Raw genomic sequence first — 26,023 nt, 5'->3', positions numbered from 1 at the left:
GGAGTCAGAAAATCAGAGCAATGTTCTTTAAAAATAAGTAAAATTATACATTTAAAAAAAAAAAAAAAAAAAACTTTATGGGCTTTATAAATAGATCATCTACAAAACATTTATGCAAAGAAAAAATGAGTGTATAATGGCCCTTTAAATGACGTCATCCAAGATGGTGTCCCTTGAATTCCGATTGGCTGATAGGATTCTATCAGCCAATCGGAATTAAGGTAGGAAAAATCCGATTGGTTGATTTAATCAGCCAATCGGATTGATTGGCTAATAGAATCCTATCAGCCAATCGGAATTCGATGGACGCCATCTTGGATGACGTCATTTAAAGGAATCGTTGTTAGTCGTCGTGCTGGAAGGATGCTCCGTGCCGGTTGTCTTCAAGATGGAGTTGCTCCTCGTCGGATGGAAGAAGATAGAAGATGCCGCTTAGATGAAGCCTTCTCCCGGTCCGGATGTCCTCTTCTGCCCGGATAGGATGAAGACTTCTGCCGGTCTGGATGTCCTCTTCTGCCCCATTGGATGAAGACTTCTGGCCGGATCGGATGACCACTTGTGCCCGGCTGGGTGAAGACGGCTCAAGGTAGGGTGATCTTCAATGGGGTAGTGTTAGGTTTTTTTTAAGGGGTGATTGGGTGGGTTGTAATGTTGGGGGGGTATTGTATTTTTTTTTACAGGTAAAAGAGCTAATTTCTTTGGGGCAATGCCCCGCAAAATGCCCTTTTAAGGGCTATTTGTAATTTAGTATAGGTTAGGGCATTTTATTATTTTGGGGGGCTTAGATTAGGTGTAGAGACAAGGCCGCTGCAGAGCATGACGTAGTGAGGGAAGCCGTGAGCCGCCTAGCTGTAAGGGAAACTCCAAAACACAGCCCCGTGAGGTGCAAGTTAACCGCGGCTTTGCGCAAGCCACAAAACAATGCAAAATCAGAGGATACAGCACTCGTGGGCCATCCCTATGACTAAGTGCCTGTTTGCGGCATGAAACGCGTAAGGGGTTAATTCCCTGTTCTATGCCTCTACCTTTTTAACATTTACAAATAAATATTATTTTTTATATATCCACCGTGTCCCACGAGTGCTGTATCCTCTGATTTGGCTTAGATTAGGTGTAATTAGTTTAAACTTCTTGTAATTTTTTTTTTCTGTAATTTAGTGTTTTTTCCCCCCGTAATTTAGTTTATTAAATTTAATTGTAATTAATTGTAGGTAGTTTAGGTAATTAGTTTAGTTTAATTATAGTGTAGTGTTAGGTGTAATTGTAACTTAGGTTAGGATTTATTTTACAGGTAATTTTGTACTTATTTTAGCTAGGTAGCAATTAAATAGTTAATAACTATTGTACCTAGTTAAAATAAATACAAAATTGACTGTAAAATAAAAATAAATAAATAGGGGGTGTTAGGGTTAGACTTAGGTTTAGGGGTTAATAACTTTATTATAGTGGCGGCGGCAGATTAGGGGTTAATAAATTTAATATAGTTGTGGCGACGTTGGAGGGGGCAGATTAGGGGTTAATAATTATAATGTAAGTGTCGGCGATGTTGGGGGCAGCAAATTAGGGGTTTATGACTTTAATGTAGGTGGCGGCGGTGTCCGGAGCGGAAGATTAGGGGTTAATAGTATAATGCAGGTGGCGACGTCGGGGGCGGCAGATTAGGGGTTAATAAGTGTAAGATTAGGGGTATTTAGACTTGGGGTTCATGTTAGGTTCAGACATATTTTTTCTTTCCCCATAGGAAACAATGGGGCTGCGTTAGAAGCTGGACGCTGCTTTTTTGCAGGTGTTAGGTTTTTTTTCCAGCCAGCTCAGCCCCATTGTTTCCTATGGGGAAATCGTGCATGAGCACGTTTAGCCATCTTACCGCTACCGTAAGCAACGCTGGTATTGAGGTGAGATGTGGAGCTAAATTTTGCTCTACGCTCACCTTTTTGCGGCTAACACCAGGTTTAAAAAAACCTGTAATACCAGCGTTGGCTTAAGGGAGCGGTGGGAAAAAAAAGGAGCGTTAGAGCCGCAAGCCTTACCGACAAAAACTCGTAATCTAGCCGATTGTTTCTAATTCTTAAATTCCTATACTGTAGAACTAAACTAAAGGCTGATGAACTGCAGGGGGTGTAGGATACATTGGTGTTGTATGTATAAAACATTTTTATTTATCCACAACTTCTATCACTAATATCCTCTAAATCCCCTTTATTTGTCTCTCCCACACTCCTCCTCCCCAGCACCTTATATGCAGACACTTAACATTATAGAGAGATTCTCTCTGCCTCACTTACACCACCTTTCCTATAGCACATTATGTAGAGATATTCAGTACTATGGAGAGGTGCCATATGTCTCCAGCACTTTATATGCACAGATTTAAAGGGACACTGAACCCCAAAAAATTTATTCTGTGATTCAGAAAGAGCATGCGATTTTAAGCAACTTTCTAATTTACTCCTATTATCAATTTTTCTTCATTCTCTTGCTATCTTTATTTGAAAAAGAAGGCATCTAAGCTAAGGAGCCAGCCAATTTTTGGTTAATTACCCTGGACAGCACTTGTTTATTGGTGGGTGAATTTATCCACCAATCAGCAAGAACAACCCAGGTTATTCACCAAAAATGGGCTGGCATCTAAATTTTAATTCTTGCTTTTGAAATAAAGATACCAAGAGAATGAAGACAATTTGATAATAGGAGTAAATTAGAAAGTTGCTTAAAATTGCACGCTCTATCTGAATCACAAAATAAAAAAAATGGGGTTCAGTGTCCCTTTAAAGCTATACAGTGGTTTCCTCTGGCTCACACACACAGCACCCTACCCAGCACCTTATATACAGGAATATAATATTATAAAGTAGTTCCCTCTGACTCAAACATAAAGCTCCCTCCCCAGTAGCTTATACAATATTAAAGAGATGTTTCTCCTGCTTCACACATATACCCCCTCCCCAGTACCTTCTACATGAGCATATTAAAGAGGTTCCCTCTGCCTCACATACACGCAGCTCACAAACACAATCCCTCCCCCGTACTGTATATAAATATATATAATATTAGAGAGGTTCCCTCTGCCTCACATACACGCAGCTGACAAAACTCACAAACACAACCTCTCCCCCGTACTGTATATAAATAAATATAATATTAGAGAGGTTCCCTCTACCTCTCACACACAGTCCCATCCCAAATACCTTATATATAGATATTTAATATAAAGAGGGTCCCTCAGACTCACACACACAGCTACCTCCCCAGTGCCTTATATACACACATATGTAATATATGATAATATAGAGGTTCCATTTAATTACTCAGTAACACAACCCCCTGCCCATTGTTATATACAGATACATATTATAGAGAGGTTACCTCTGTCTTATACACTCAGCTCCTCCCAATACCTTATATACAGATATATAATATTATAGATAGGTTCCCTCTGTCTCACACATAGCCCCCTCCATAGTACCTTGAGAAATATTATAGAGAAGTTCCCTCTAATTTACTCATACACAGCTCCATCCCTCTGTCTCACTCATACACAGCTCTACCTTCTATGTGGGATGTTCTCAAATGAATGACAAGGGTAAATGACAAAATGGAATTCCCATATACTTCAATGGAATGTAAAGTTAAAAGTGCTATAGCAACAAAGCCATACAATATAGCAAATCGATATTTACCAGATATGTTCCCCAAGTACAGTAGCATATTCTGAAAGTGATATTATGCGGGATTATAGCTGCTTTCTTTGGAATAACAAGGGTGAATAACAAAATGGAATGCACATTGACTTTAATGGGATGTAAAGTTAGAAGTGCTATAGCAACAAAACTATGAGAAGATATCAAGAAGATATTTAGCAGATATATTTCCTGTGTGCAGTAGCATATTCTGAAAGTGAAATAATGTGGGATTATAGCTGCTTTCTATGGAATGACACTTTTAACTTTACAACCCATTAAAGTCTATGGACATCCCATTTTGTCATTCAATAGAAATCAGCAATAATCCCACTTTCAGGATATGCTACTGTATCTAGGGAACATATCTGGTAAATATCTACTTGCTATGTCTCATAATTTTATTGCTATAGCACTTTTAACTTTACAGTCCATTAAAGTCCATGGGCATTCCATTTTGTTATTCACCCTTGTCATTCCTTTTAGTACATGCCCCTTCCCATTACTTAATATGCAGATATATAATTTTATAGAGAGGTTCCATCTGTCTCATTCACACACAGACCCCTCTCTAGTACCTTATATACAGATATATAATATTATAGAGAGGTTCTCTCTGCCTCACACACCCAGTCCCCTCTCCATTAGCTTCTATACATATATAAAATATTATAGAACGTTTCCAATTGCCTCACACACACAGTACTACGTACCTTATATACAAATATATAATATTATAGAGAGGTTCCCATTCACATTCTCTAATACACAGACCCCTCCCCAGTACCTTATATACAGATATATATTATAGAGAAGTTCCTTTGCTTCAAAAACACACAGCCCCCTCCCCAGTACCTTATACACAGGTATATAATATTATAGCGATATTCCCATTGACTCGTCTCTCACACACAGTACTACGTACCTTATATAAAAAATATCTAATATTATATAGAGAGGTTCCTATAGTCTCACACACAGACCCCTCTATATAATATTAGATATTTTTATATAAGGTACAGGTATACCTCACTTTACAGCACTTCACTTTACAGCGCTTCGCTAATACAGCGCTTTGTGGAGCTGAAGTCCAACCTCCAAGGATTTTAAAACAGTGCTGTAATCTTCGTGAGATTGCAAGAAAAGTGACTGACACCATTTTATTATGCTTTGTTCACTCTGTTTACAGCATTACAGTGCAATCTGTGTCTCAGTGCTATACTCTGGCAAATTGTACTACAGTGATTGTCACTATTTTACAGGTACAGTATTTATTGAATACTGTGCTGTGCTAGTGTTAAACTAAACTTAGCGCTATTGTTCACCTAATATATGTTAGTTCAAACATGTTTTTAAGTTTTTAAACACACTGGCAGGTGAAAAGAAAGCTAAAACTGCCTTGTTTCACTTTAAGGCGGTTTTCACTTTACAGCGGGGCTCCGGTCCCTAACCCGCTGTATGAGTACGTAGTACTGTGTGTGAGAGACGAGACGAGTACCTGATATACCGATATATATTATAAAGAAGTTAATTTGTCTCACAGACACACAGCCCCTCCCCAGTACCTTATACACAGGTATATAATATTATAGAGTTATTCCCATTGCCTCGCACACAAACACCTCCCTGGTGCATTATACACAGATAAATATTATTAGGTTTCCTATGCCTCACACACACCCTCCTTCCAGTACCTTATCCGAGTAGCAGCTAGATCCACTGCAGCTAAGGACCCTTGAAGTGAACGCACAGAAGTCACGTGACTGTGGTGACATCATCAGTCATTCAGCCGGGACTGGATCTAGCTGCTACCGGGTAATAGATGTGTGACAATTAACGTTTAACCGCCTAAGGGTGAGAGCTGAGCTGGGGTTGCGGAGAGAGAGGGTAAGGAGGGGGCTATGTGCGAGACAGAAGGGAGCATAGAGTCTACATGGGTTAGAGTGTGAGATAGAGGGGGCCGCGAGTCTACAGTGGCTGGGGTGTGAAAGAGGGTGTCTTAGAGTCTACAGAGGCTGGGTGTGAGATAGGGGGTGTTATAGTCTATAGGGGCTGGTATGCGAGACAGAGGGGGGCTGCAAATCTACAGTGACTGAGGTGTGAGTGGGGGCATGGGCCGTGTGGTAAGAACCTGTACTGGGGTATAAAACAGGGGGTGAGAACCTTTACAGGGACTGGAGTGTGAGGCAGGGGTGATGTTGGTCTGTACAGGGGCTGGGGTGTGAGACAGGGATGCTGATGGTCTGTACAGGGGCTGGGGTGTGAGACAGGGATGCTGATGGTCTGTACAGGGGCTGGGGTGTGAGACAGTGGTGCTGATGGTCTGTACAGGGGCTGGGGTGTAAGACAGGGGTGCTGATGGTCTGTACAGGGGCTGGGGCGTAAGACAGAGGGGGCTGAGCACCTACACAGGGGCTGGGGTGTGAGACAAGGATGCTGTTGGTCTGTACAGGGGCAGGGGTGTGAGACAGGGGTGCTGATGGTCTGTACAGGGGCTAGGATGTAACACAGAGCGGGGTGATGTCTGAGACAGAGGGGGCTGAAAATCTGTACAGGGGTTTAAGAGTGGGGCAGAGGAGGACTGTGAACCAGTACAGGACTGGGTGAGAGAGAGAAGGAGACTGAGAATCTGTGAGGCAGAGGGGGCTAAGAGTCTATACAGGGACTGGGATTTGAGGAGCACTAAGCGTCTGTACAGGGACTGGAGTGTGACGGAGGGGAGGGCTGAAAGTCTGTACATGGACTGAGAATCTGTGAGGCAGAGGGGGCTAAGAGCCTATACAGGGGCTTTGGTGTGAGGCAGAGGGGGATAGGTCTATGAGTCTCTACAGGAGCTGAGGTGTGAGAGGGGCTGGGGTGGGAGTGGGGGACTGAGAGTCTTTACAGGGGCTGGGGTGTGATTGGTGCTGATAGTCTGTACAGGAGCTGCAGTGTGAGACAGGGGGGGCTGAGGGTCTGTACAAGGGCTGGAGTGTGAGACAGAGAGGAGGGCTGAGGGTCTGTACAAGGGCTGGAGTGTGAGACAGAGAGGAGGGCTGAGAGTCTGTACAGGGTCTGGGGTGTGAGACAGAGGGGGCTGAGAACTTGTACAGGGGCTTAAGTGTGAGTCAAAGGAGGACTGAGAATCAGTACAGGACTGGGATGTTTGAGAGAGATGGGGGCTAAGGTTTTATACAGGGTATGAGGTGTGAGACAGTGGGATCTGAGAACTTGTACAGGGGCTTAGGTGTAAGGCAGAGAGAGGCTGAGAACTAATACAAGACAGGTGTGTGTAAGAGAGAGGTCTGATTCTATACAGGGACTGAGGTGTATGGGGGCTGATATTCTGTACAGGGTCTGGGGTGTAAGGGGACTGAGTGTCTGTACAGGGTCTGAGGTGTGAGAAAGAGGGGGTCTGACAGTCTATACATGGACTGGGGTGTGATTGTAGCTCAGTGTCTGTGCAGGAGATGGGGTGTGAAATGGAGGGGGGTGAGAGTCTGCACAGGGACTGGGGTATGAGACAGAGGGGGGCTGAGAGTTAATATAGGGGCTGAGGTGTGAGGGGGGCTGAAAGTCTGTACATGGGCTCAGGTGTGAGACAGAAGGGAGCTGAGATTCTATACAGGGGCTGGGGTGTGAGGGGGACAGAGGGTCTGTACTGGGGCTCGGGTGTGAGACAGAGGAGGGCTGAGAGTCTGTACAGGGGCTTAGATGTGAGGGGGACTGAGGGTCTGTACAAGGGCTGAAGTGTGAGACAGGAGGGCTGAGAGTCTGTACAGGGGTTGAGGTAAGAATCTATAGAGGAGCTGGAGTATGAGACAGAGGGGGCTGAGAGTCTGCACAGTGACTGGGGTGTGGGACAGAGGAGGACTGAGAACCTGTACAGGACTGGGCTGTGAGAGAGAGGGGTATGAGAGACTTGTGCAGGGTATGAGGTGCGGGACATAGGGGGCTGAAAGCCTGTGCAAGGGATGGGATGTGAGAGAGATGGGGTTGAGAGTCTGCACAGGGACTTGCGTGGGAGACAGATGGGACTGAGATCTTGTACAGGGGCTTAGGTGTGGGACAGAGGGAGTTGACAGCCTGTACAAGGGATGGGATGTGAGGAAGAGGGGGCTAAGATTCTGCACAGGGACAGAGCTGTGAGATATAGAGGACTGAGATCTTGTACAGGGGCTTAGGTGTGAGACAGAGAAGGACTGAGAACCAGTATAGGACTGAGGTGTGAGGGAGAGGGTCTGAGAATCTGTACAAGGGCTGGGATGTGAGACAGAGGGGGGCTGAGAGCTGGTACATGGACTGGGTGTGAGGGGGCTGATACAATGAGCAAGCTGTATTTGAGGGAGTGAGGAATTGATGAAGTACAGTCTGTGTGTTAGGGTGATGGGTACAAGTCTGACCTGTTTATACTAATTGTATATTTATTACTATATGTGATGGGGTCACAGGAAGTCAGTCTGCATTGTTGCCCCAAACAGGATGTGATATAACTGGGAAAAAGTTTGCTAAAAAATATCAGCCGGATTACAAGTTTTGAGTGCTAAAGGGAAATTAACGTCCACAACATTTTCACCGTTATTTCACTCCCCTAAATCGCTGCTATTACAAGTTCAGAAAAAAAACAGGCTTGTGCGGGAGATATGGATGCGTTGAGCTCCATACCGCACCGAAATCAAGCGCTGCTTTGACATGCTCGTGCACGATTTCCCCATTAGACATAAATGGGGAGAACCGGCAAAAAAAAAGCCTAACACCTGCGATCGCGGAGCGAAAAGCTCCGTAACGCAGCCCCATTGATGTCTATGGGGAAAAAAAAAGTAATATTTAAACCTGACATAAACCCAGAGTCTAAACACCCCTAATTTGCTGCCCCTAACATCGCCGCCACCTACATTAGTTATTAACACAGGTATATAATATTATAGAGTTATTCCCATTGCCTCGCACACAAACACCTCCCTGGTGCATTATACACAGATAAATATTATTAGGTTTCCTATGCCTCACACACACCCTCCTTCCAGTACCTTATCCGAGTAGCAGCTAGATCCACTGCAGCTAAGGACCCTTGAAGTGAACGCACAGAAGTCACGTGACTGTAGTGACATCATCAGTCATTCAGCCGGGACTGGATCTAGCTGCTACCAGGTAATAGATGTGTGACAATTAACGTTTAACCGCCTAAGGGTGAGAGCTGAGCTGGGGTTGCGGAGAGAGAGGGTAAGGAGGGGGCTATGTGCGAGACAGAAGTGAGCATAGAGTCTACATGCATTAGAGTGTGAGATAGAGGGGGCCGGGAGTCTACAGTGGCTGGGGTGTGAAAGAGGGTGTCTTAGAGTCTACAGAGGCTGGGTGTGAGATAGGGGGGGTTATAGTCTATAGGGGCTGGTATGCGAGACAGAGGGGGGCTGCAAATCTACAGTGACTGAGGTGTGAGTGGGGGCATGGGCCGTGTGGTCAGAACCTGGACTGGGACTGGGGTATAAATCAGGGGGGTGAGAACCTTTACAGGGACTGGAGTGTGAGGCAGGGGTGATGTTGGTCTGTACAGGGGCTGGGGTGTGAGACAGGGATGCTGATGGTCTGTACAGGGGCTGGGGTGTGAGACAGGGATGCTGATGGTCTGTACAGGGGCTGGGGTGTAAGACAGGGGTGCTGATGGTCTGTACAGGGGCTGGGGCGTAAGACAGAGGGGGCTGAGCACCTGTACAGGGGCTGTGGTGTGAGACAAGGATGCTGTTGGTCTGTACAGGGGCAGGGGTGTGAGACAGGGGTACTGATGGTCTGTACAGGGGCTAGGATGTAACACAGAGCGGGGTGATGTCTGAGACAGAGGGGGCTGAAAATCTGTACAGGGGTTTAAGAGTGGGGCAGAGGAGGACTGTGAACCAGTACAGGACTGGGGTGAGAGAGAGAAGGAGACTGAGAATCTGTGAGGCAGAGGGGCCTAAGAGTCTATACAGGGACTGGGATTTGAGGAGCACTAAGCGTCTGTACAGGGACTGGAGTGTGAGACGGAGGGGAGGGCTGAAAGTCTGTACATGGGCTAAGGTGTGAGACAGAGGGGGCTAAGAGCCTATACAGGGGCTTTGGTGTGAGGCAGAGGGGGATAGGTCTATGAGTCTCTACAGGAGCTGAGGTGTGAGAGGGGCTGGGGTGGGAGAGGGGGGCTGAGAGTCTTTACAGGGGCTGGGGTGTGATTGGTGCTGATAGTCTGTACAGGAGCTGCAGTGTGAGACAGGGGGGACTGAGAGTCTATACAGGGGCTGGGGTGTTAGGAGGGCTGAGGGTCTGTACGAGGGCTGGAGTGTGAGACAGAGAGGAGGGCTGAGAGTCTGTACAGGGTCTGGGGTGTGAGACAGAGGGGGCTGAGAACTTGTACAGGGGCTTAAGTGTGAGTCAAAGGAGGACTGAGAATCAGTACAGGACTGGGATGTTTGAGAGAGATGGGGGCTAAGGTTTTATACAGGGTATGAGGTGTGAGACAGTGGGATCTGAGAACTTGTACAGGGGCTTAGGTGTAAGGCAGAGAGAGGCTGAGAACTAATACAAGACAGGTGTGTGTAAGAGAGAGGTCTGATTCTATACAGGGACTGAGGTGTATGGGGGCTGATATTCTGTACAGGGTCTGGGGTGTAAGGGGACTGAGTGTCTGTACAGGGTCTGAGGTGTGAGAAAGAGGGGGTCTGACAGTCTATACATGGACTGGGGTGTGATTGTAGCTCAGTGTCTGTGCAGGAGATGGGGTGTGAAATGGAGGGGGGTCAGAGTCTGCACAGGGACTGGGGTATGAGACAGAGGGGGGCTGAGAGTTAATATAGGGGCTGAGGTGTGAGGGGGGCTGAAAGTCTGTGCATGGGCTCAGGTGTGAGACAGAAGGGAGCTGAGATTCTATACAGGGGCTGGGGTGTGAGGGGGACAGAGGGTCTGTACTGGGGCTCGGGTGTGAGACAGAGGAGGGCTGAGAGTCTGTACAGGGGCTTAGATGTGAGGGGGACTGAGGGTCTGTACAAGGGCTGAAGTGTGAGACAGGAGGGCTGAGAGTCTGTACAGGGGTTGAGGTAAGAATCTATAGAGGAGCTGGAGTATGAGACAGAGGGGGCTGAGAGTCTGCACAGTGACTGGGGTGTGGGACAGAGGAGGACTGAGAACCTGTACAGGACTGGGCTGTGAGAGAGAGGGGTATGAGAGACTTGTGCAGGGTATGAGGTGTGAGACATAGGGGGCTGAAAGCCTGTGCAAGGGATGGGATGTGAGACAGATGCGGTTGAGAGTCTGCCCAGGGACAGAGCTGTGAGATATAGAGGACTGAGATCTTGTACAGGGGCTTAGGTGTGAGACAGAGGAGGACTGAGAACCAGTACAGGGCTGGAGTGTGAGGGAGAGGGTCTGAGAATCTGTACAGGGGCTGGAATGTGAGACAGAGGGGGGCTGAGAGCTGGTACATGGACTGGGTGTGAGCGGGCTGATACAATGAGCAAGCTGTATTTAAGGGAGTGAGGACTTGATGAAGTACAGTCTGTGTGTTAGGGTGATGGGTACAAGTCTGACCTGTTTATACTAATTGTATATTTATTACTATATGTGATGGGGTCACAGGAAGTCAGTCTGCATTGTTGCCCCAAACAGGATGTGACATAACTGGGAAAAAGTTTGCTAAAAAATATCAGCCGGATTACGAGTTTTGAGTGCTAAAGGGAAATTAACGTCCACAACATTTTCACCGTTATTTCACTCACTTAAATCGCTGCTATTACAAGTTCATGCGGGCGATATGGATGCGTTGAGCTCCATACCGCACCGAAATCAAGCGCTGCTTTGACATGCTCGTGCACGATTTCCCCATTAGACATAAATGGGGAGAACCGGCAAAAAAAAGCCTAACACCTGCGATCGCGAAGTGAAAAGCTCCGTAAAGCAGCCCCATTGATGTCTATGGGGAAAAAAAAAGTAATGTTTAAACCTGACATAAACCCAGAGTCTAAACACCCCTAATTTGCTGCCCCTAACATCGCCGCCACCTACATTAGTTATTAACCCCTAATCTGCCGCCCCAACACCGCCACACCTACATTACAGTTATTAACCCCTAATCTGCTGCCCCTAACATCGCCGCCACCTACCTACACTTATTAACCCCTAATCTGCCCCCAATGTCGCCACCACTATACTAAAGTTATTAACCCCTAAACCTCTGGCCTCCCACATCACTAACTCTACATAAATATATTAACCCCTAAACCTAACCCTAACGTAACCCTAAGTATAAGTCTAACCCTAACACCCCCTAACTAATTAAAATACAGCTAAATGAAACTTACAATTATTAACTAAAAATAATTCCTATTTAAAACTAAATACAAACTTACCTGTAAAATAAAACCTAAGCTAGCTACAATATAACTAATAGTTATATTGTAGCTATCTGAGGTTTTATTTTTATTTCACAGGTAAGTTTGTATTTATTTAACTAGGTAGACTAGTTAGTAAATAGTTATTAAATATTTATTAGCTACCTAGTTAAAATAAATACAAAGTTACCTGTAAAATAAATCCTAACCTGCCTTACACTAAAAACTAACATTACAATAAAATAAATTAAATTAATAAAATACAATGATCTAAATTACAAAAAAAAATAAACACTAAATTACACAAAATAAAAAATGAAATTATCAAAAATAAAAACAAATTACTCCTAATCTAATAGCCCTATTAAAATACAACCCCCTCCCAAAATAAAAAAAAACCCTAGCCTACACTAAACTGCCAATAGCCCTTAAAAGGGCCTTTTGCGGGGCATTGTCCCAAAGATAACCGCTCTTTTACCTGGCAATATAAAATACAAACAACCCCCCCAACAGTAAAACCCACCACCCACACAACCAAACCCCTCAAATAAAACTCTTTCTAAATAAACCTAAGCTAACCATTGCCATGAAAAGGGCATTTGGATGGGCATTGCCCTGAAAAGGGCATTTAGCTATTTTACTTTGCCCTTTAAAGGGCATTTATCTCTTTTACGAAGTTTACAAATGTGGAAGATGCCAAGCCTGTAAGAACATGACCCCCACAAAAACCTTCATACACCCTGACACTGACAAACAATATGAAATCAAAGATTTTTTAAATTGCAGATCTAAACAAGTCATATATATTGCAATGTGCAAATGCCCGAAAATCTATGTGGGTGAGACCTCAAGAGAGTTACGAACGAGAGTGCTAGAACACATAGGTGACATCAAATGGAACAGAAATGTTCCTGTAGCACAACACATGAACAATGAACATCAGGGACACAAATATGAAATCTATTTTTGTGCAATTGAACAAATAAAACTAAAAGGGAGAAGGGGCGACATTAACAAAATGCTACTACAGAAAGAGTGTAGATGGATTCACGAACTGAAATCCACCTCACCTAGGGGATTAAATGAAGCAATTTCATACAAATGCTTTTTATAGATAATGGTTCATGAAATACATCTTATTGTGGATTCAAGATTATTAATTATCCCTGTCTAGGGTCTTGAATTAAATGAGCTCACTTCCCCAAGATGAAGCAAAGCCAGAGGATAGTGTTTTAACAATATTGAACTTAATTTAAATTATTCTAATGAAACTTATAATAAAGTTTACATACAATGCTAATCTCATATCCTATATAACTTAATTTTATTAAAAATGAATCTGCCTCTCTAACAGGCAGTGACTTGATAGGTAATTTCCTTAAATTATATAGGTAATAACAGCGACTCATTTTTACCTTACAGATAAGCTACTACAAGCAACTACAGTTAACCCACAATAAGATACTTTATGTATATATCTTCTTCCACTCTTTAACCCCTTAACGACCGAGGACGTGCAGGGTACGTCCTCAAAAAAAAGGCAGTTAATGCCTGAGAACGTATCCTGCACGTCCTCGGTTTGGAAAGCAGCTGGAAGCGATCCTGCTTGCTTCCAGCTGCTTTCCGGTTATTGCAGTGATGCCTCGATATGGAGGCATCCTGCAATAACTTTTTTAAGCCATCCGGTGCAGAGAGAGCCATTCTGTGGCCCTCTCTGCACCGGAGATCGGTGGTTCCCTGCGTTGGTGGGTGGGAGCCGGACCGGGAGGCGGGTGGCGGCCATCGATGGCCCTGGTTATGTGCAGGGGGGGCGGGATCGTGGGCGGGGATGAGCGGGGGCGCGCACACGGGAGGGCGGGGGCGGGCGCGTGCACGGGGAGGGAGCGGGTGGGAACCGCTACACTACAGAAAATGTGTTAATAAAAATGTTTAAATGCCGTAATATTTTTTTAAAAAAAAAAAGATCAGCAAGGTAAAAGCCAAATAAATATAAAAAAAGCCCTTTTTTTTTTGCAAACTGGGTACTGGCAGACAGCTGCCAGTACCCAAGATGGCCCCCAATGAGGCAGAGGGGATGGTCAGAGAGCGGTTTTGGGGGGGATCAGGGAGGTTGGGGGCTAAGGGGGGGATCCTACACCCTAGCATAAAAAACCCTTTTATTTTAGTACTGGCAGACTTTCTGCCAGTACTTAAGATGGCGGGGACAATTGTGGGGTGGGGGAGGGAAGGGAGCTGTTTGGGAGGGATCAGGGGGTGGGATGTGTCAGGTGGGAGGCTGATCTCTACACTAAAGCTAAAATTAATCCTGCAAGCTCCCTACAAACTCCCTAATTAACCCCTTCACTGCTAGCCAGAATACACGTGTGAGGCGCAGCAGGATTTAGCGGCCTTCTAATTACCAGAAAGCAACGCCAAAGTCATATATGTCTGCTATTTCTGAACAAAGGGGATCCCAGACAAGTATTTACAACCATTTGTGCCATAATTGCACAAGTTGTTTGTAAATAATTTCAGTGAGAAACCTAAAATTGTGAAAAATTTAACTTTTTTTTCAATTTGATCGCATTTGGCGGTGAAATGGTGGCATGAAATATACCAAAATGTGCCTAGATCAATACTTGGGGTTGTCTACTATACTACACTAAAGCTAAAATTAACCCTACAAGCTCCCTAAAAGCTCCCTAATTAACCCCTTAACTGCTGGGCATAATACACTTTTGGTGCTCAGTGGCATTTAGCGGCCTTCTAATTACCAAAAAGCAACGCCAAAGCCATATATGTCTGCTATTTCTGAACAAAGGGGATCCCAGAGAAGAATTTACAACCATTTATGCCATAATTGCACAAGTTGTTTGTAAATAATTTCAGTGAGAAACCAAAAGTTTGTGAAAAAATTTGTGAAAAAGTGAACGATTTTTTGTATTTGATCGCATTTGGCGGTGAAATGGTGGTATGAAATATACCAAAATTGTCCTAGATCAATACTTTGGGATGTCTACTAAAAAAAAATATATACATGTCAAGGGATATTCAGGGATTCCTGAAAGATATTAGTGTTCTAATGTAACTAGCGCTAATTTTGGAAAAAAGTGGTTTGGAAATAGCAAAGTGCTACTTGTATTTATGGCCCTATAACTTGCAAAAAAAGCAAAGAACATGTAAACATTGGGTATTTCTAAACTCAGGACAAAATTTTGAAACTATTTAGCATGGGTGTTTTTTGGTGGTTGTAGATACAGTATGTAACAGATTTTGGGGGTCAAAGTTAGAAAAAGTGTTTTTTTCAATTTTTCCTCATATTTTATATTTTTTTTATAGTAAATTATAAGATATGATGAAAATAATGGTATCTTTAGAAAGTCCATTTAGTGGCGAGAAAAACGGTATATAATATGTGTGGGTACAGTAAATGAGTAAGAGGAAAATTACAGCTAAACACAAACACCGCAAAAATGTAAAAATAGCCTTGGTCCCAAACGGACAGAAAATGGAAAAGTGCTGTGGTCATTAAGGGGTTAAATACTACACCAATTATCAGCATATTTGACCTAGGTATTCTATAAAAGTAGAATACAATATGCTGTATAGGCATTATATCTATCTCTCCCTATAAAACTCTCCCAATATAATCACTAGGGAATATACGTTTCCCCTACAATACTTGCACATAATGATGCACAATATACCTCCACACAAGAGTGGTGAGCGTCAATAAAATGAGGAATTGTTGCGTTCCCTTTTTGTTCTAATATTCACTTTAGAAATGTGCAATGAATTAAAGGCAGAATACATACCTAATACAAATTAAAAGTTAAATGACAGAATGAGGCCATAGCGGAGTTTTACACCTCCGTTTCCAACACTTTATAAGTTGCCATGACAACGGACTACTATAAATTCTTGTACCGAATGCTGGGCTGGCCCTATGCCCTGACGAAGTCACGTTCTGTGATGGAAACGCGTCGGTGGGCGTGGCCTTGGGTGGAATAAGCGTGCAAGCTAGTCACATACCTAAAATAGCAGTAGCGGTTTTTTGATAATTCTCTAACTTTATACCGCTGTAACCTTATACTTATATTGCTATAGTTTTCTCACTCCAACTGCTACTATAGGAGGGTTGTTATAAAATTTATAACTGTTATCTAAGAATAAGCTTAATTGCCTAGTTACAAACAGCTACATTTCTGTTAAGCTCTATATGCCATTACGCTATAAGCTATATAGTAACCTTTAATGTTGAATTGAATGTATCGGTTTGAACGTAACTGAGAGAAATTTATGGTGACATTTTGACATTTTGTATTGAATATAATACATCCAGAGCGCATATGAGAATGACTTGTGTGTATGTGAACTAGCTCTATCTGATAGGGATTTTAGCCAGAAATCGGCTGACTCTGTTCAATCAGAGCAGTACGCAGGCAGGAGGACGCCTTTGAGCGCACAGCTTGTACATTTGTATGCTTGTCCTAAATACCTACCCTGTGTGTATGGAATCACTTTTATGCTAACTTCTCTACCCTGTATGACTTGCTGATTTGACACGCAACACCCAGTCCACTAGCCCTTATTTTATTTTAAACGTGGATGCTATAGAATTTGGCTATTATTTATTTGAAGTATGGAAGTGACTTATCCCATTCTTTTTTAGCCTTATATAATACATCCCTATTTTACTTGTCTAATTACCGGTGGGGATTTCTAGATTTTGTAATCTTACAATTAGTCCAGAGGTTGCTTAACCGTGGATATATTTTTTCCCCCCTGGTAACGTCTGTTTCAAGCATATGTTTTAAATAAAAGTGTAAAAATAAATATATTTGCTATTTGACGAAGTGCCCAAACCCTAAGTTAAAAATAAAACCCACCCAAAAAACCCTTAAAAAAACCTAACACTAACCCCCGACAATCCACTTACAGTTTGCAAAGTCCGGACATCCATCCTCATCCAGCCGGCGCAGTCTTCTTCCAGACGGCATCTTCTATCTTCATCCATCCGGCGCGGAGCGGGTCCATCTTCAAGACATCTGGCGCAAAGCATCCTCTTCATTCGGTCGCCACCGTACACTGAAGGTTCCCTTTAAGGGATGTCATCAAGGATGGCGTACCTTGAATTCCTATTGGCTGATAGAGTTCTATCAGCCAATAGGAATTAAAGGTGAAAAAATCCTATTAGCTGATCCAATCAGCCAATAGGATTGAGCTCACATTCTATTGACTGATTAGAACAGCCAATAGAATGCAAGCTCAATCCTATTGGCTGATTGGATCAGCCAATAGGATTAAATCTCAATCCTATTGGCTGATTGGATCAGCCAAAAGTATTTTTTCACCTTTTAATTTCTATTGACTGATAGAACTCTATCAGCCAATAGGAATTCAAGGTACGCCATCTTTGATGAAGTCCCTTAAAGGGAACCTTCAGTGTCCGGTGGTGACCGTATGAAGAAGATGCTCTACGCCGGATGGATGAAGATAGAAGATGCCGTCTGGATGAAGATTTATGGCTGCTTGGATGAGGACTTTGCCGGCTGGATGAAGACTTCTTGCCGCCTGGATGAAGACTTCTTGCCGCCTGGATGAAGACTTCTTGCCGCCTAGATGAAGTCTTCTTGCCGCCTGGATGAAGACTTCTTGCCGCCTGGATGAAGACTTCTTGCCGCCTGGATGAAGACTTCTTGCCGCCTGGATGAAGACTTCTTGCCGCCTGGATGAAGACTTCTTGCCGCCTGGATGAAGACTTCTTGCCGCCTGGATGAAGACTTCTTGCCGCCTGGATGAAGACTTCTTTCCGCTTGGATGAGGACTTCTTTCCGATTGGAGGAGGACTTCGCCGGCTGGATGAGAATGGATGTCCAGACTTCACAAACTGTAAGTGGATCGTCGGGGGTTAGTGTTAGGTTTTTTTTAAGGGTTTTTTGGGTGGGTTTTATTTTTAGATTAGGGTTTGGGCACTTCGTAAAAGAGCTGAATGCCCTTTTAAGGGCAATGCCCATCCAAATGCCCTTTTCAGGGCAATGGTTAGCTTAGGTTTATTTAGATAGTTTTATTTGGGGGGTTTGGTTGTGTGGGTGGTGGGTTTTACTGTTGGGGGGGGGGTATTTGTGTTTTTTATTGCCAGGTAAAAGAGCTGTTATCTTTGGGGCAATGCCCCACAAAAGGCCATTTTAAGGGCTATTGGCAGTTTAGTGTAGGCTAGGGGTTTTTTATTTTGGGAGGGCTTTTTTTTATAGGGTTATTAGATTATATAGTTATATTATATTGCTATATTGTAGCTAGCTTAGGTTTTATTTTACAGGTAAGTTTGTATTTAGTTTTAAATAGGAATTATTTTTAGTTAATAATTGTAAGTTTTAATTTAACTTTATTTTAATTATATTTAAGATAGGGGGTGTTAGGGTTAGGGTTACGTTAGGTTTAGGGGTTAATATATTTATGTAGAGTTGGTGATGTGGGAGGCCAGAGGTTTAGGGGTTAATAGTTTATTTTAGTATATTTCGTTATAAAATAGTTTTATTTTAGCCTTATATAATACATCCCTATTTTACTTGTCTAATTACCGGTGGGGATTTCTAGATTTTGTAATCTTACAATTAGTCCAGAGGTTGCTTAACCGTGGATATATTTTTTCCCCCCTGGTAACGTCTGTTTCAAGCATATGTTTTAAATAAAAGTGTAAAAATAAATATATTTGCTATTTGACGAAGTGCCCAAACCCTAAGTTAAAAATAAAACCCACCCAAAAAACCCTTAAAAAAACCTAACACTAACCCCCGACAATCCACTTACAGTTTGCAAAGTCCGGACATCCATCCTCATCCAGCCGGCGCAGTCTTCTTCCAGACGGCATCTTCTATCTTCATCCATCCGGCGCGGAGCGGGTCCATCTTCAAGACATCTGGCGCAAAGCATCCTCTTCATTCGGTCGCCACCGTACACTGAAGGTTCCCTTTAAGGGATGTCATCAAGGATGGCGTACCTTGAATTCCTATTGGCTGATAGAGTTCTATCAGCCAATAGGAATTAAAGGTGAAAAAATCCTATTAGCTGATCCAATCAGCCAATAGGATTGAGCTCACATTCTATTGACTGATTAGAACAGCCAATAGAATGCAAGCTCAATCCTATTGGCTGATTGGATCAGCCAATAGGATTAAATCTCAATCCTATTGGCTGATTGGATCAGCCAAAAGTATTTTTTCACCTTTTAATTTCTATTGACTGATAGAACTCTATCAGCCAATAGGAATTCAAGGTACGCCATCTTTGATGAAGTCCCTTAAAGGGAACCTTCAGTGTCCGGTGGTGACCGTATGAAGAAGATGCTCTACGCCGGATGGATGAAGATAGAAGATGCCGTCTGGATGAAGATTTATGGCTGCTTGGATGAGGACTTTGCCGGCTGGATGAAGACTTCTTGCCGCCTGGATGAAGACTTCTTGCCGCCTGGATGAAGACTTCTTGCCGCCTAGATGAAGTCTTCTTGCCGCCTGGATGAAGACTTCTTGCCGCCTGGATGAAGACTTCTTGCCGCCTGGATGAAGACTTCTTGCCGCCTGGATGAAGACTTCTTGCCGCCTGGATGAAGACTTCTTGCCGCCTGGATGAAGACTTCTTGCCGCCTGGATGAAGACTTCTTTCCGCTTGGATGAGGACTTCTTTCCGATTGGAGGAGGACTTCGCCGGCTGGATGAGAATGGATGTCCAGACTTCACAAACTGTAAGTGGATCGTCGGGGGTTAGTGTTAGGTTTTTTTTAAGGGTTTTTTGGGTGGGTTTTATTTTTAGATTAGGGTTTGGGCACTTCGTAAAAGAGCTGAATGCCCTTTTAAGGGCAATGCCCATCCAAATGCCCTTTTCAGGGCAATGGTTAGCTTAGGTTTATTTAGATAGTTTTATTTGGGGGGTTTGGTTGTGTGGGTGGTGGGTTTTACTGTTGGGGGGGGTATTTGTGTTTTTTATTGCCAGGTAAAAGAGCTGTTATCTTTGGGGCAATGCCCCACAAAAGGCCATTTTAAGGGCTATTGGCAGTTTAGTGTAGGCTAGGGGTTTTTTATTTTGGGAGGGCTTTTTTTTATAGGGTTATTAGATTATATAGTTATATTATATTGCTATATTGTAGCTAGCTTAGGTTTTATTTTACAGGTAAGTTTGTATTTAGTTTTAAATAGGAATTATTTTTAGTTAATAATTGTAAGTTTTAATTTAACTTTATTTTAATTATATTTAAGATAGGGGGTGTTAGGGTTAGGGTTACGTTAGGTTTAGGGGTTAATATATTTATGTAGAGTTGGTGATGTGGGAGGCCAGAGGTTTAGGGGTTAATAGTTTATTTTAGTATATTTCGTTATAAAATAGTTTTATTATAGCGGCGGTGTGGGTGGACGGCAGATTAGGGGTTAATAATATTTAACTAGTGTTTGCGATGCAGGAGTGCAGCGGTTTAGAGGTTATTAGGTTTATTATAGTGGTGATGATGTCAGGGAACGGCGGAATAGGGATTAATACATTTTAATAGTGGTGGCGATGTCCGGAGCGGCAGATTAGGGGTTAATAAATTATAGTGTTTGCGGTGCTGGCGGGCCTCGGTTTAGGGGTTAATAGGTAGTTTATGGGTGTTAGTGTACTTTTTAACACTTTAGTCACAAGTTTTATGGTACAGCTTTGTAACGTAAAACTCATAACTACTGACTTCAGATGGCGGTACGGGATCTTGTAGTTATAGGCTGTACCACTCACTTTTTGGCCTGCCAGGGAAACTCGTAATACCGGCGCTATGGAAGTCCTATTGAAAAAGGGCTTTTTTAAAAGTGCGGTACTGACGTTGCGTGACGGCCAAAAAGGTGTGCGGTACACCTATACCTACAAGACTCGTAATGCCAGCGTTAATGAAAAAGCAGCGTTATGAGCCATAACGTTGCTTTTTCACTCATAACGCACAACTCGTAATCTGGCTGTTTGTTTCTTTTTGCTATTAGATATTATTATTACTGTTGCTATAATTAACCATTTATGACTATCTTAATGAAAAGTTAGGGGTGACATGAAGCCATTTAACTAAATATGAAGAGGAATCCACATCTCGGAGTAATGCAATATATATATAATTATATGAAGCACAAGCACAGCTGTTCAGAGGGTAGTAGGTATAAGGACCATTTGTTTCCTGATTTATCAGATAACTCTGCATATTCCTGTATACAGTCACCTTCTCATGATACTAATATTAAATAAATGTGTCACCCCATAACGTTTGACAAACCTGCTATATAAAGATTGTCACATTTTATCACTTTATATGTTATCTTCTCTATATGCAGCTGGTCACATGTGTAGTATTAGATTGTGCATAAGTGACATAAACATGTTTAATATCACATAATCATCTCTTTACCTTAATAAAAATATCGGAAGAGCTCTGATTATTTCTGATCTCTCATGTTGCTGTCTTGCTTTCTTCTCGCAGGTGTCACATTTATAGCATCTAACTCAGTCACTGACAAAGAACAAGATGAAGAAATACAGGAAGCAGATAGCAGAGCAGTTCCTGAGTCAGGCCCTGGGCATCATCTGCCTGCTGACCGGAGAGGTGAGAGCTTCTGGGTAATGTCATGTGAAACTGGTACTATTTACTGTGCTGCTTCTGATACACCAGATCTTACTTCAGTTTACCCAGACCATCTCACTAACCCTAACTTCATCTAACCCAGACCATCTCACTAACCCTAACTTCATCTCACCCAGACCATCTCACTAACCCTAACTTCATCTCACCCAGACCATCTCACTAACCCTAACTTCATCTCACCCAGACCATCTCACTAACCCTAACTTCATCTCACCCAGACCATCTCACTAACCCTAACTTCATCTCACCCAGACCATCTCACTCACCCAGACCATCTCACTAACCCTAACTTCATCTCAGCCAGACCATCTAAGTCATCCAGACCATCTCACTAACCCTAACTTCATCTCACCCAAACCATCTCACTAGCCCTAACTTCATCTCACCCAGACCATCTCACTCACCCAGACCATCTCACTAACTCTAACTTCATCTCACCTAGACCATCTCACTAGCCCTAACTTCATCTCACTCACCCAGACCATCTCACTAGCCCTAACTTCATCTCACCCAGACCATCTCACTAACCCTAACTTCATCTCACCCAGACCATCTCACTCACCCAGACCATCTCACTAGCCCTAACTTCATCTCACCCAGACCATCTCACTCACCCAGACCATCTCACTAGCCCTAACTTCATCTCACCCAGATCATCTCACTAACCCTAACTTCATCTCAGCCAGACCATCTAACTCATCCAGACCATCTCACTAACCCTAACTTCATCTCACCCAAACCATCTCACTAGCCCTAACTTCATCTCACCCAGACCATCTCACTCACCCAGACCATCTCACTCACCCTAACTTCATCTCACCCAGACCATCTCACTAGCCCTAACTTCATCTCACTCACCCAGACAATCTCACTAGCCCTAATTTCATCTCACCCAGACCATCTCACTCACACTAACTTCATCTCACCCAGACCATCTCACTAGCCCTAACTTCATCTCACTCACCCAGACCATCTCACTAGCCCTAATTTCATCTCACCCAGACCATCTCACTAACCCTAACTTCATCTCACCCAGACCATCTCACTCACCCAGACCATCTCACTAGCCCTAAATTCATCTCACCCAGACAATCTCACTAACCCTAACTTCATCTCACCCAGACATTTCACTAACCCTAACTTCATCTCACCCAGACCATCTCACATACCCTAACTTCTGCTCAACCAGACCATCTCACATACCCTAACTTCTACTCAACCAGACCATCTCACATACCCTTAGCTTTAGCTCACCCAGACCATCTGACAAACCCTAACCAGACCATCTCACAAACACTAATTTAAAGGACCACTCAATGCAGTAGAATTGCATAATTAACAAGGGCTTAATAAAAAGACAAAGCAATAAAACCTACTCTGAATTTCAAATAAACAGTTTTTTTCCTGACAAATTTCTTTTTTCTCCCATTTTGCTGGCCCCCTATATTATATGACAAACACCAGCCAATCACAGACTAGTATACGTTTACCCTGTGAACTTGTGCACGTGCTCAGTAGGATCTTGTTCCCCAGAAAGAGTGTATATAAAATATTGCACAAAATTTGATAATGAAAGTAAATTGGAAAGTGTCTTAAAACGGCATGCTCTATCTGAATCATAAAAGTTTATTTTGACTTGATTGTCACTTTTAAAAGGACAGGCTACTTAAAAAGTGTTATTGTTTAAAAAGATAGATAATCTCTTTATTACCCATTCACCAGTTTTGCATAACCATTACTGTTATACTAATATACGTTTTGCTTTATCATTATCTGTATCTAAGCCTCTGCAGACTGCCCCTTATCTCAGTGCTTTTTACAAACTTGCCTATAGCCAACTTGTGTTGGTTCCTGCATAACTCCATAGGAGTGAGCAAAATGTTATCTATATTTCACACATGGACTTGCACTATCTTGCTGTGAAAAGTTAAAGGGACAGTCTACATCAGAATTTTTATTGTTTTAGAAGATAGATAATGCCTTTATAACCCATTCCCTAGTTTTGCATAACCAACACAGTAAAAACACATTTTACCTCTGATTACCTTGTATTTAAGCCTCTGCAAACTGCCCCCTTATTTCAGTTCTTTTGACAGACCTGCATTTTAGCCAATCAGTGCTGGCTCATAGGAACTCCACGTGCATGAGATGTGTTATCTATATGACACACATGAACTAACACCCTCTAGTGGTGAAAAACTGTCAAAATGCCCTGAGGGAAGAGACAGCCTTCAAGGGCTTAGAAATTAGCATAGGTTTAGCTTTCAACTAAGAATACCAAGAGAACAAAGCACAATTGGTGATAAAAGTAAATTGGAAAATTGTTTAAAATGACATGCCCTATCTGAATCATGAAAGTTTATTTTGGACTAGACTGTCCCTTTAAAAAGCACCGTGAGGCGACCTACAGGGGCTTAGAAACAGGCGGAGATATAGAGGTTTAGTTATAAAATATATAAATATAACATTGTTGGTTATGCAAATCTGGGGAATGGGTAGTAAAGGCGTAGTAAAGGCGTTATCTATCTTTTTAAATAATAAATAAAATAAAGTAGACTGCCCCTTTAAGCTTACTGACCTGCACAACCCTCCAACACAAATCATCCCCCAGCACCCAGGGCACCCTGCACAACGGTTTGCTGCTGCAAAAAAAATACTAATCCTAACACCCAAGAACCCTCCCACAATAAAGAAAAATTCCAAGCATACAAAGTCCTACTACATGACCTCTATTGCAAAAACTCCCTCCAGAATCTAAAGGCCCCCAACTACAAAAAGCCTTAATACCCAAGGGACCTCAGCACCGAAGGAACCTCCTATCAATCAAGGGCTCAACTCACCCTTCCCCCATCACATCCTCTTAAATGTTCCAGAAATGTCTATATTCCTGAGCTCATGTCCTCAGTCTTTAGCAGCTTTTATCCATAGATGTCCCACAGAATTATCCACTATAATATTTTATTTATTTATATGTTTTGTGATGATCGAGAGAAGTAAACAAGAACTTGTTAGTCCAGGCAAATGGAGTCTGATGATCTTTCTCATACATATTATAGGAATACACCATTGTGAAGAAGAGGCCCTCCCACAGCAGCGTTCAACAGCTGAGCGGAGAGGTGAGCACTGCTGGGGAATGTGACAATATACACAGTGACTTCCTTTACTGACCCATCTGACCCTGTGTGTATTTCCTGCCTTCTGTATGTTCTCAGTAACATTATCCTGGCTCTGTCAGTAAAAGTGTGTGACAGAACCTGTCCCTGTGTCAGCGCTGAATGAGTTATGTGTGTTTCAGGTGCCTATAAAGTGTGATGATGTTGCTGTGTATTTCTCTATGGAGGAGTGGGAGTATATAGAGGGACACAAGGAGCTTTACAAGGACGTCATGATGGAGACTCACCAAGCACTAAGGACTAAGGAGATCCCAGGAAATGAGAGCTCAGGTAACGCTGTGTAGTAATAAATACCTCACTCAGGAAGTGCAAAAACACTACTGACGTGAGTGACACAGAGCAAATCTACAGTGAATCCGTCATGTGTGATCTAATGAGCTGTCTGATTATAAACTAATTTTATACCCAACAAAAATAATAAAAACACAGTTAAAGGGTCAATGGGAATTACTGCTAAATCAATTTGTATATTCATTTATATATGTAATTGTTTAAGTGCAAAACAGATGCTTTGTTTTGTTCTTAATTGAATACATTTAAATATATATATTTTTAAATGCAACCAAAATTGTTTCATATCCATTTAACAAAATAAATTTATTTTATTCTTTATTAGAACTAACAGGTCACAGAGATAAAAATCTATACACAGGAGCACATAGAGTACAGAATATTCAGCCAGTGGAGACCCCATCAGACATCTCTGCAGGTAACAAATCTATGGCAGAAGCTACTAGTAATGTTTTCAAATACTGATCTGTTGTGTAATATTACTGTATAATCAGATTGTGTGAGATAACTGCACTTAAATCCATATAACCATAAAACTAATTTTATTCTTTATTAGAACTAACAGGTCGCAGTGATGAAAATCTACACACAGGAGCACATGGAGACCTTGTACAGAATATTCAGCCATCTGATGTCTCTGCAGGTGAGTGATCTATGGTATAGGGTTCACAGTTAGAAAACTCAGATTCTAAAATGTTTTCCTCCTATGTTAATGATGAGTGTCAGTACAGACAGATTGTAATAATAAAATATATTTGGTTCACACCCCTACCTTTGGCGCAATCCGATAAACGGCATAGTTTTCGGCGCAAGCGAGGGAACCCACGCCGCCCGTAGTTTCACCTCGCACATCGGCGATTACATATAAGGCGCCGGCAGTTGCTAAAGTGCCGTAAGTCGGATAAACTAGCGATGTCC

The 26,023-nt window shown here is 42.7% G+C and overlaps 2 protein-coding genes across 2 annotated transcripts in view; one reads left to right on the top strand and one right to left on the bottom strand.

Moving 5' to 3' along the window:
• LOC128657066 (gastrula zinc finger protein XlCGF26.1-like) overlaps positions 1-25,059 on the bottom strand; it is a 61,313-nt gene extending 36,254 nt beyond the window's left edge. Inside the window, exon 1 of the mRNA XM_053711293.1 lies at positions 25,042-25,059. The gene's annotated coding sequence lies outside the window, so the exon portion shown is untranslated. The remainder of the gene's footprint in view (positions 1-25,041) is intronic.
• Positions 7,337-25,756, top strand: LOC128657892 (gastrula zinc finger protein XlCGF66.1-like). The gene is made up of 6 exons (XM_053712320.1): positions 7,337-8,810; positions 21,480-21,602; positions 24,698-24,757; positions 24,937-25,084; positions 25,431-25,523; positions 25,662-25,756. Exons 2-6 carry the CDS (start codon positions 21,525-21,527, stop codon positions 25,754-25,756), a joined length of 474 nt encoding a protein of 157 aa, XP_053568295.1. The 5' UTR covers positions 7,337-8,810; positions 21,480-21,524.
• Positions 25,757-26,023: the final 267 nt, after the last annotated feature.

This window comes from Bombina bombina, chromosome 4 (assembly GCF_027579735.1).
Source record: "Bombina bombina isolate aBomBom1 chromosome 4, aBomBom1.pri, whole genome shotgun sequence".
In the NCBI taxonomy this organism is placed as follows: domain Eukaryota; kingdom Metazoa; phylum Chordata; class Amphibia; order Anura; family Bombinatoridae; genus Bombina; species Bombina bombina.
The sequence above is the reverse complement of the archived record's forward strand: the minus strand, read 5'-3'. Positions and strand labels throughout refer to the sequence as shown.